This window comes from Agelaius phoeniceus, chromosome 1, assembly GCF_051311805.1.
Source record: "Agelaius phoeniceus isolate bAgePho1 chromosome 1, bAgePho1.hap1, whole genome shotgun sequence".
In the NCBI taxonomy this organism is placed as follows: domain Eukaryota; kingdom Metazoa; phylum Chordata; class Aves; order Passeriformes; family Icteridae; genus Agelaius; species Agelaius phoeniceus.
In genome coordinates, this window is record NC_135265.1 from 4,788,257 (window position 1) to 4,800,435 (window position 12,179).

Below are 12,179 nucleotides of genomic sequence, written 5' to 3' on the forward strand. Positions count from 1 at the left end.
TCCTAGTCCTGTAGACTGAGAGCCCGTTAGCTGATGGAGCAGATCGAGTGATCCTGGACAGTTCAGTTTCAGATTCGTTTCCTCCAAGAAAAATCCCCATGTGCAACAAACATCAAGGTGGGGCCCTTGGCAGTCTGTTCAGATCCACACACCCAATCCAAACCTAAAACCCTCCATAAAATTCAGCCTTACATGGTACAGAGGGGAAATCCAAGGTAAAACACCTGGTAGAAGTCATCCATAGCAGTTAGAGAAGGTGTGTACATTTACACATATAAATATTTATACCTGTATATTTATACCTATACATGTAGGATAAAATTGTTGTTTTGGTTGGGTTTTTTTTTTTTCCATTCCCTACATGCATGAGGCTCTCTCTTCAGAATTTGGAACTTCAATATTTTATAATGATGAGATAGATATAGATGCAAATTGTTCTTAATGTTCATCATACTTTTATGAAAATGTGTGTCTGTGACATATAGATATGTGAATTAAACAGTTGTACAATGGGCACTTATTTTTTAAGTTTATCTGAGTAAATGATGATGGCATAAAAATGGAAATCCAAGGAAAAATATCCCATTGTCATATGGGAAACAATTGTGCATTGCTCTGTAACTGTGGTTTACACCCCTCCTTCTGATCCTAAAGTTGGCTTCTGGGCAGATGGATCTCACCTTCACATCCAGATTTTATGGACTGTAGTTTGAAAAACAAAATCCAGCCTCTAAGCTGAGATGATGTGCTTGGCAAGTTGCTTAAAGACAGTAAAGATGAAAGTACAGAAAGTTTTTTCCACAGTCAGTTTTCATGTGCTTCTATATACTGTTTTAAACAAAAACATCTGCTTTACTGTCACCAGTTTAAAGGCTGGGAAAGAATCCTTTTTTAAAATGCTGGATTTTACTAATGTTCCACTTAGCAAACAGATGTTAAAATCAACTGTAATAGAACATGATGAGAAAAGTTGGACTTCTAATATGGAAACGTGTTAAAATGTGCATGCAGTGAATTTTAAAGGCGAGAATCTACAAGCCTGCACAGAAACAAAATTGTTTGAGAACACAAGCTGGAACAAGAAGCAGCTGAGGGAGCTGGGAAAGGGGCTCAGCCTGGAGAAAAGGAGGTTTAGGGGGGACCTTCTGGTTCTGCACAACTCCCTGACAGGAGGGGACACCCAGGGGGATCAGGCTCTGCTCCCAGGGAATAAGGGCAGGACCAGAGGAAATGGTCTTGAGTCGCACCAGGGAAGGTTTAGGTTGAACATTAGGGAAAATATCTCTGCTGAAGGGTTTATCAAGCATTGGAATGGGCTGTTCAAGCCAGTGGGAGAGTCACCACCTCTTGGAATACTTCAAAACCCACTTCACAAAGTGTGTGGATGTGGCACTTGGTGACAAGCTTTAGTGGTGATCTCAGCAGTGGTGAAGTAATAATGGTAGGACTTGATCTTAGAGATCTTTTTCACCCCTAGTGATTCTGTGATTCTATGAAAGCTGTGAACCTTTTCTATTAGAAAATACAGGTACCAGGTCCTATCCTTGTCAGACATCTGTGATTTCTCTGCCTTAATCTTTGGAACAGGATATTGCAGATTTGCCAAGCTGTCTCTTGGGCAAGCTTTCCTTTTTCACAGGGAAATTAAAACCACCGCAGTGCCTCTGGCTTTAATTTGGTGTTTTATTCCAAATGAAGACTTTGGTGAGCTGAAGACCTGAAACTTGTTACACCGTGTAGTCTCAAGCCCATGTGCCATATACCTAAAAATAAAACAAGATTAATTTCAACCACCCCCATGGTTGCCTGGGGTTTACACCCACAGCCTTTGGCTTATCTGCTGGTGGAACAACACCTGTTGGTAAATTCCAATTATTTTTGCCATAGCTGTTTTCAGGGTGTAACATTGCCCAACTTGTGCAAAACCCTCTAGAGCCAAATTACCCAGTTAGTGATGGAGCAGCCCGGGGGCCACGGTCAGGTTCCTTCACTCTGAGGAAAAAGAGTGGAGGACGGGGAGGAAAAAGAAAGAAAGAATAAAAAGGCAGCAGGACAAGAAGAAAATCTACACCGGGATGGTTCCTATGGAAAATATCAGTGGATTCAGCGGAGCCTGTTGCTAGCAAGCAGTGTACACAGCCAGGACGAGCCAGGACACCGCAGGCAGAGCGGGCGATGGATGGGTTGGGGTTGATGATGAACGTTCCATCTCCCAGCCCGGTTCCAGCCGCAGGGATGAGCCCCAGCCTCCTCGTCCCACGTATGGGCCAGCAGGAGAGGATTCAGCCTCTTCCCTCAGCTCCCACCCGCAACCTGCACAGCGGCGGAGGGCCGAGCAATCCCCGCCATGTGCAAATCCCCTTCGTAGGTTTCCAGTCAATATTTTATTTCTTATTAACTCACGACGCTACTGGCCCTTAGAAGATCACAAGTATATAGCACGGAAGAGAGGGGCTACGAGCCTCTCAGAGCCTCGGGGTGCCGCACTCAGCTCCCGCCCCGAGCGCCGGCGGAGCTGTGAGGGGCGATGGCACCGGGAAGGGGGAGCACCGCCATTACCCCGCCAGGCCGTGCCCTGCCCGCCCGCACGGTCACTCGGCAACGGCGGGGCCGGGAGGCTGAGGAGGGGCTGGGCCGGCCATGGCTGAGGAGAGCCCGAATATCGGCACAGTGGATCACAGCGCCGGGCCGGCCATGGCTGAGGAGAGCCCGAATATCGGCACAGCGGATCACAGCGCCGAGCTGGGCATGGCTGAGGAGAGCCCGAATATCGGCACAGCGGATCACAGCGCCGGGCTGGGCATGGCTGAGGGCAGCCCCAACTCCGGAGCAGCTCCAACGCAGGATTTTGGCCCCGAGCTGGGCATGGCTGAGGGCAGCCCCAACTCCGGAGCAGCTCCAACGCAGGATTCCGGCGCCGGGCTGGGCATGGCTGAGGGGAGCCGCAGCGGCGACCCCCAGGTAACGCAATGGGGCTGGGCAGCACGGGCACGAATAGCGTAGCCCCCAGCAGCACCACAGCCCTGTCCACAGAGCCTGAAAACAGCCACACACACAGAGACCTGTCCCCTTGGGACAGACAGACACACATTCACAGACCTCCTGCACATAGAGACCCCCCCCCTGCAATCAGCTTCACACACGGAGTTCCCCACTGCAAACAGCCTCACACACACACATATCCCTGCACACACAGCCACGTGTAAGCAGCATCACACACAGACCACCCTGCAATCAGCTTCACACACAGACCCCGCCATGAGCAGCTTGACAAACACACACCCACAGCCTCACACAGACCCCGCTGCAAACATCCTCTCACATCCCTGCACTTACAGATCCCCCATACAAACAGCCTCACACGCAGAGCCCTGCACACACAAACCCCCATACAAACAGCCTCATACACAGAGCCCTGCACACACAAACCCCCATACAAACAGCCTCATACACACACACAGAGCCCTGCACACACAAACCCCCATACAAACAGCCTCACACACACACACACAGAGCCCTGCACACACAAACCCCCGTACAAACAGCCTCATACACACACACAGAGCCCTGCACACACAAACCCCCATACAAACAGCCTCATACACACACACAGAGCCCTGCACACACAAACCCCCATACAAACACAAACAGCCTCATACACACACACAGAGCCCTGCACACACAAACCCCCATACAAACAGCCTCACACACAGAGCCCTGCACACACAAACCCCCATACAAACAGCCTCATACACACAACCCTCTGTACACACAAACCCTCATACAAACAGCCTCACACACACAACCCTCTGCACACACAAACCCTCATACAAACAGCCTCATACACACAACCCTCTGCACACACAAACCCCCATACAAACAGCCTCACACACACACAGAGCCCTGCACACACAAACCCTCATACAAACAGCCTCACATGCCCTGGGGCACAAACACACGCCCTGCACAAGGACTGACACACACACATATCACCTGTACAATGCTCAACTCTCCCTCCCACACACTCTCCCCACTCCCACAGCCCCATCCCTGCACAAACCATCACACACACTTGCACAAAGAGAACTGTGTCCATCATCATCACCTACACTTCCAGCCAGCGCAGACACACAGCCCCACAACACACACACAGACATCCACACTTCAGTGTTCATGTGCACACACATCCCCTTTCCAGGTACCATTTCCCATTTGCTGTTTGTATGCACCCAGTGGTCTATTCCCATCCTGTCTCTTGCTTTAAGCTCTAAACATCCTCATTTTTTCCCCCCAGGATATCTCCCATGTGCTGGCTAGTGCCTTTAAAGACCTGTACACTGGAGATGTTTTGGAGGGGGACATGGCAACAAACTGGATTAATGCCCAAGGAGGAGACAGTGTTTATCAAGACAGTTACACAGATGAGCTAGAGAAGGTACAAGTCCAAACCAAGTCAGAGTTTGGAGCTCTTTAGTCCCTACTTAGATCTTCAGTAAAATAAAATTTAAAGGGGAGTGTTGATCCTACAACTGACATTTTAATGGAAATTTACGTGAACAGAGTTTCCCACAGAACAATTCAAGCAAGTTAAGATTCACATGATCCTTCATTATATTATCATCTCTAGTTGGCTTTTCAGACACAGAGTACAACCAGTGAAAGCAGTAGCCCTTTAAATGCCTGTTGTACTGGCTGAAAACTTTTCCCTGTACCTGCTGATCAGTGGCCCAGGTTTCTTATCTTGTCATCACTCCAAAAGCTGTTGTCATTGTATAAAAGTAGAGGCTGATGCTGGATGCTTTGAGCCACAGGTGGTTTTTTCTGCTTTGTGTCATCATGGAATGACAGTGTTTTAGCAGGCCAGTTGATGCTTGTAAAGCAGTGATGTTTTACTAATATGTCTGTGTTTACCTCTCAAAGGCAAACAGAAAACATGTGCTTGTAACAACTCAAATTTCTCTTTATTCACCCATGCCCGTGGCAGCTTCTGGCTGAGTACAAGAGCCGACTGACAGAAGCTGACAGAGCAGAAAAGGAGATCAGTCGGGCCCAGGCCCGAGCACAACGTGAAGAGGCAAGGGCTCTAAAGCAGATGAAGATTCATGCAGGGAAAAATTTCCATAAACTGGGGCTGCCTCCAGGTGAGGATTCTGGAATGCTGCTCCCTAGTACAAGTTTGTAGTACCTGGACACCAGTTTGGGGTTGGCTTTACATCAACAGAGCAACTTTGAAAGATTTTGTGCAGAGGTCCAAGTAGAGTAACATCTGTTTAACATAGAGAAACTAAACAGCCAGGTCATGTTCAAGGTATTTAATTTGGATTGAGGGGTTACCACCTACATATTACAAGCATACAGACCTTGATATGTAGCAGCAACAAACAGATTAAATATTTCTCCAATGGCTGCTTAGCTGGGTTTGACCTGAATTTAGAATTGTGGAGATGCATGTCCAAGTCTTGGGATTGAAATACCAGATTATTTTCTAGAATATTATTTTCTATAAAATATAATATGTATTATATTCAATATAATATAACTTATATATATAATAGATTAAAATATATATATGATAATGTATATATAATATATATTAGATACATTTGATATGTGTAATATATATTATATATAATATTATATAATATTATGACAAGGATGAGTTGTAAGTACAACATTACTTTGGATTGATCAAGATAGTGTGTTTTAAGGGGCTATTATTTTGCTTTTTTTATTTATTACTGTTTTTTGTTTGTTGGCTTTCCTGTTGCAGTGGCATCCTCCTTTCGCTGGATTGTGGATAATGAACTTCTCAGAAAAAATAATTTAATCTGTCCTGAGGATTACATCACTGAGAAATTACCTCTTGCCAAAGCACCAAAAGGTAACTTTTGCAGCAGAAAGTAATTTAGACTTTTTTGAACACTCTATAATTGATGCATTGGAGGATGTAGCAGATCTGAGTATATTTTTTATAGTTTTCTGCCAAAGCAGAAGGGACTCAAGTATTTTAAGTGTAAGATTCCACTAAGAACACATTTTCAAAGTATAATTGATAAATTCAAGGCTACTGATTTTAGATCTTCTTAAATATGATATTTGATCATTATTGCACATTTGTTTACAGTTCTTCCCATCTCACACAAAAACTGCATTAGTGTTCTATCTCCATCCAATTTCATTACACAAAAGCTGCATCTACATCTTGTATCTAGAGAAAGGAAGTAGTTGCATTAAATTAAAACCATTTTCAGTGAAATAAAATTGTATTCCTTATTTAGGGTTTAAAGTTTTCCAGTTCTGGAAATATATTGGTTTTATTTGCACATGAAGATCAGTAAGGAAAATATTTTGGGCAATGTCAAGACTACTTCTTTTATTTATGTGTGAGCCAAGATGAAAGGTTTTAAGATCATTGAAATGAAGTTTTTCAGTCAAGCCAAAACAAACATTTCAGAGTAATCAACTTAGTCACAGATTTCAAGATTTGAGTTTTGGTTTTTTCCATTGTAATTCCAAACAAAATTAAATTCTCACTTCCCTTACAAGGTTAACATATCTTTCTGGGAGTAATATAAGTGTATACAGCCTGTTTAATTGGTGCATCTAAAAGCTTTGTTATTAAAGTACTAAGCTTTGTTTGTGCAAAATAAGTTCTAAAAATGCATTGGATTCTAGAGGATTTTTGCCAGCAACAAGCCTTGAAATAAACTTATAGACCTATGCTTAGACTAAATATTTGTTGTTCATGTTTTCCTCTTACAGAATTATTATTTTTTTTCTTTGAATTGCAGGAGAATCAGAACCTGGATACCTGAAAGGGGCACATAAACAACGTGCTTTTTCCCTGGATGAGAGTGTCTACTTAGGTGACAGTGTGACAAGTGTGTCTTCAGCTCTGTCCTCTGCCCAGGACTCCAGCCTTGAGGCTAAAACCATCAGTAAGGTACATTTTACAAGGTACTTTTAGTCTGCCTGATCTGTAAGGCCTATTGCTCTTCCTACAGCAAAGGGTGAATATTGTTGATTTGACTCCAGTACTTATATTTACTCTGTTAAAAAAGGAGAAATACTGTATTTTCTCTATCAGTTTTCATTGCTGTGTAGCTTTGATTACACATGTGCAGCTCCCTTTTTCCTCATCCCCAAGATCACTGTGTTTCATGTTGCACTGTGCACTCTTGTTTTTCAAAGAAACCTAAAGCTTCACAAAAACAAGCCAGGAAAGAGAGTAAGTCCTGGAAAGCAGAGGAATTAAGTGAGTACCTCTCCAGACTTGAGAAAAGACAGAATTACTTGAAGAATCCACGCTTTTTCCCACCAAATACTCTGGATGGAGGCAAATCTCTTGTAATTTCTCAAGAAAAAGTGGAAGAAATCATAGCCAGAAGAAAAGCAGAAGATGCTAAAGGGTATGCAGTGTGTACAGTTTCTGGATTCTGGGCTGGAATGCACAGAGCTCCACTATAGAAATTGCTGTGGATTTACCCAGAGATATTTTGAGCTAAATTTTTAATATGGTTTCTTAATAACAAAGTATGTCTGTATGATGTTTTAGTTTTGCCAAAGACATTTTGCAATTTCTTGTTTTATCAGTATTTAGAGAACCAGGCAGTAAGATAATGTCTCTTTTTTTTTTAATCTTTCAGTGATACCTCATTTGTTCCTGTGTTTCTTGCCAGTCCACCTTCTGTCCTGTTTTTGTATGATAAAGCTGGGCAGGTTTATGAGGTGAGAAAGTTCTTTGTAGAGAGATAATTCTGCTTCCCTGAAAAATTACATCCTGTCATGATCTACGTATTTCACCCAATGTTTGGCCTGTCTGAATTTTAATAAAAGTCTGAATTTCTTCTGTATATTGAATTTATGACCCTCTAACTTCCTTGAAGATACTCCATCACACCTGCCACTGACACACAAACCAGTGAAGACTAAATGGGCTCTTCTCAGTCTCTGCTTTGTTATGGTACTCCTGATTCAGCCTCTCTTGAATAAACTGATTTTGGGGTTGGTTGTGATGATGAAATAATTACTCCTAGCAGTAGTACCAGGGAATTGCAAATATTTTAATGAGTGATGGTAATTACAATGGAGCATTTTATTTATTTTTTTTTTTAATGAAGATGACTGTAGAGGTACGGAACATCACTTCAACAGGGCAACATGTAAGACTTATCCCTCCCTCTACTTCAGTATTTTTCATTTGGCCAGGTAAGTGTTCTTTTCTGCCTTTAAAATGTTAACACTTACAAAATCTAATTTACCTGCTCTAACAAAGATTTTCCAGAGATGGTCTGTTTTCCATGAGGCTCAGTTCTTTAGAAACTGAAAGCTGACTTAAGGCCATTCACATGCAGCTCAGAAGCAGATTGAGATGGTCTAATGAGGAATTCAAGAAGACTAAATTAAAGTGTTTGATGTTAGATTGAAATATGTCCATGGAATACCTAGATTGAATTTTATCCAAAATTCATCTAGGAACAGATGGACTTTCCACTTAAAAAAATTATGAGGAGAGTTCAAGAATTAACATACTGCAATAAAGAAGGATAGATTAGAGGAAAGTTAAGAAAATTATCTTTCCTACAGTGGGATAGGCACTGGGATAGATTGCCTAGGGAGATTGTGATACCCCAAGAACTGGAGGAATATTCAGAAGTTAGATGCCTCCATGGAAGCCCTTTTGTCTTGTGGTAAAGCAAAACTGGGTAATGTCTCTAAGTTTCTCCTCACTATTTTCTGTGTTTCTGAGGAGTATATTTCAGACAAAGCAATCTCTGAGCTCCCTGGAACATGTGCACATTCTCAGATTGCACTGCCAGGCCTCTTGTGCTCATCCCTTTTTATCAGCTTGAATTAGGCAATAACAGGGGGGAATTTACAGGCATCCTTCCAGAGGAGGATGTGATCACAAATACTGCTGCCAATTTGGGGAGGTTTTAATTTTTGTTTTAATTTTCTGCCTTTTTGTTTTGTTTTGTTTTTATTTTTCTCCCCAAGGAAAATATCCAGGAAAGGGAGGAATGATTGCTCCTGGGATGGCATGCCAGTATACAGTCCAGTTTATTCCTGAATATCTGGGAGAGTATGAAGATCATATATTAGTGGAGAGTCAAGTATCAGAACCTTTTGTCATCCCAATCCAAGCTAAAGTATCACTTCCAGTATTAACATGTCAGTAGTGTCCAAATACTAAATTTCTCTAAAGTTAAGCAGACTTGGGGTTTTTTTATGTGACTGTCTTCAATTTTGTGTCACAAAACAAATGTGGAAAAAATTGGCAGTGCAGTTTCTACATTTTGATATCTATCTCATTTTCATGTATTCAGATTTATTAGTTATTGAAATGTAATCCTGTTGGATTTTTTCTCAGTTATTTGTTCTTGCCATCTTGGGCTCTTCTTGCTCACTAAATTAGAGATGGGTGTAGGGGGCACATTTCTGGGTTTGTGTTTTGTTGATTCCTGAACTCCCAATTGTAATTACTAATTATAAATACTATGGAATTATGATTGAGTTATTAATTAATGCTATTAATTTAGCTATTAATTAATGTTCATGGAATGTGAAATTAATTATGTATGAGTATGGTATACCTGCACCTCTCAGATATCTAAGTTCAACTATAATAAACAGGATTACTTTTGCAAAAATTTGCTTTGATTTTTTTGTAAATTCACCTTTCCTGTTCTATTGAGCTTTTCTTAAAAAAATCATCTTACTTTTTATCATTCAATAATCTTTAAGGAGGAACGATCATCTTACATCATTAAAATGTAAGATGAATGTAGAAATGTACATCTCACACTGTCCAACTTTGAAATGGAAAGAATTTGAGGGGGTTTAGGATTGCAAAACCTGGCTGGTCTCATGCAGTAATGTCTGTAAAGAGTTATTTAATCAGCAGCCTTTGCTCTCTCTGGAGTCTGATTTTCTGTGTTACTCCTTGCAGTGCCTGACTTTATAGACTGTGGTTCCTGCCTTGTTGGAGGAATAAAAACAACAACAATTTTGTGCAGAAATGAGGGAGTTAGGACTGGGAAGTTCTCTATAATGCCAGGGAAAGCCTGGCCACCTCCTGAATCTGGGGTGAGTGATTAGAAGGGCAATACTGGACCCAGCATGGTGTGGGTGCCCTGGTGTGAAGGCCTTTTAAACAGTCATGTTGTATTAGCACAGAAGTCACTAGGCCTTGCTGGAGATATCTGCATTGTGCCATTCCTTCAGGCATTCACTTTATCCTGAAAACCAATCTCCCTGGATGGCTGTGCCTCCTTCTTGTGCTCTGCTTTTCCTGTGGAAGGGCTTGCCCTGCTCAGGGGAGAGGTAAACTGAGGCATAGATGAGGGAAAGGAAAACTGGCTCGAACTTTAACCTTGCCCTTGAAGCAAATATAAATGCTATCAGCTCTAGCATTGCTTGAGGTAATTTCCTCTCCCTCCTCAACAAAAACATCCCTTACTGACCTTGCTGCACCTGCAGACACAGCAATCCAATCCAGCCCTGCTCTGTGTGTAGCTCCCCATCTCAAACCAGGGGTGGACAAAGGAGATACAATGGGACAGGCAGACTGGCATTTTGGTGCTGGAGAAAGAGCAGATGGGCCAAGTTGTCCCTCCAGAGACTTCATAGTTCCAACTCAAAGTGAGTTTTAAGCATGGAGAAACAGACAGAGCCCCTCTCTCAGGCAGAGCTGTTCTGCTGTGAACATGAATATTAGGGCTTCTGACACTGACATTTGTCTTCAGAGACTGCACTTTCCTTTCTGCTTTTACCAAGGTCATTATAAAGCAGGGAGCATTTTTTTTTTAAATTAAGCCATATTTATGAGCCACACTCTTTTGAGATGTGTGAAAAAATGTATGGTAACAGGTAAAACAGTGATGTTGTAGAGTAATGCCTGTTTCAGGTAAATCTGTGTTTTAAACACAGCAATCTGATCCATTTAGTTTATTAATTTGTTTGTTTGTCTGATTGTTTGTTTGTTTGTTTGTTTGTTTTAATACCTTAGGTGGCTGCCACTGCTGATTTTGTGGTACAGGATCCTTTTGGGATCCAGCCTGCTGGTTTGGAGCTAGCTCCAGGGCAGAATGCAACAGTACAGGTTAGTGCCAACTGCTATAGAAAGGTTTTTTGCTTCACCAAATAATTTAACAGAAGATCTGGCTGGACCTTGCAAGTTTGGGTTTATGTGAGCAAAAAATGATTCTGTTTCTTGCAAGTGTTGCTTTTAATTACTAATTACTAAAACTGTCCTTCTGAGAATATTTGCAAATTGAAGTGTATTACTTAGGGGAGAGAAAACAGTTACAGACCTTGCTATTTGCCTTCTCTCTTTCAGGTAGTTTTTTTCCCTTCTTTGCCAGAAGCCTCCCAGCAAACATTCACCATTTTGTGTGACAATTATCCAGTCAAATATGTTACAGTCACAGGTTTGTTCCTAGCACCGTTCTAATTCTGTAGATGTTCAGATAATGTGAGTGGTGATTGTTGGCATGAAGGGATGGTAACTTTTTATGCCATTGGATTAAGCAAATACTGTGTCCTTTGCTGGCTTTTTTTTTTTTTTTTTTTTTTTTTTTTTTGTATTGTTATTACTGCTCTTTCCCAGTGCGTGGAATACACTGGATTCAAAAGACATTGAGCTCTTAACCTTTGTTAGGCAAAAATCCAAATGTAAAATATCACCAAGTCACAGAAAAGAAAACCAGTTGCCAGGTGCAACTCATCTCTTTTACTTGTCTGTTAATAAGATAACTTGACAGGCTATGAAACATGAGGTGTAACAGGGCAGAAATGAACCACATTTGGAGCTTTTGAAGTAGGCAGTCTTTGGATTAACTAATGAAACCAGTTCAAATTCTTGTAAATGTGGGTGCTTGTACTGAATTATAACTGTGAGTGCTATAACATGAGGCTTGGTCTGTCATCTATTGAATCACTTTGTCACATGTATTTACTTTGGATTTTTTTAATACTTCATTTGCTGCTTGTTTTAATTTTAATCTACTGCTCAAAACATCTGGGAGCCACATTGTCAAGCCCTGTAAACACCCTGCTTAGTTCAGTGAAACCATGCTGATGTGAGCTGAGACTGTGGCTCTGAAATCCCTGTCTATGAAATTCATGAACAGAAGGTCTCTGTTAATAGGTTGATAAACACAACATCAGGAAAATATTGT

The 12,179-nt window shown here is 41.7% G+C and overlaps 1 protein-coding gene across 1 annotated transcript in view; it reads left to right on the forward strand.

Moving 5' to 3' along the window:
• The first annotated feature begins 2,535 nt into the window (after nt 1-2,535).
• The window catches only part of DLEC1 (DLEC1 cilia and flagella associated protein), a 33,255-nt gene continuing 23,611 nt past the window's right edge, over nt 2,536-12,179 (forward strand). The window contains exons 1-12 of the mRNA XM_054644375.2: nt 2,536-2,961; nt 4,295-4,435; nt 4,985-5,141; nt 5,771-5,881; nt 6,792-6,943; nt 7,192-7,409; nt 7,647-7,728; nt 8,121-8,208; nt 8,998-9,171; nt 9,950-10,086; nt 11,009-11,101; nt 11,339-11,429. Coding sequence (XP_054500350.2) covers nt 2,641-2,961; nt 4,295-4,435; nt 4,985-5,141; nt 5,771-5,881; nt 6,792-6,943; nt 7,192-7,409; nt 7,647-7,728; nt 8,121-8,208; nt 8,998-9,171; nt 9,950-10,086; nt 11,009-11,101; nt 11,339-11,429 — 1,765 coding nt within the window. The 5' untranslated portion in view covers nt 2,536-2,640. The remainder of the gene's footprint in view (nt 2,962-4,294; nt 4,436-4,984; nt 5,142-5,770; nt 5,882-6,791; nt 6,944-7,191; nt 7,410-7,646; nt 7,729-8,120; nt 8,209-8,997; nt 9,172-9,949; nt 10,087-11,008; nt 11,102-11,338; nt 11,430-12,179) is intronic.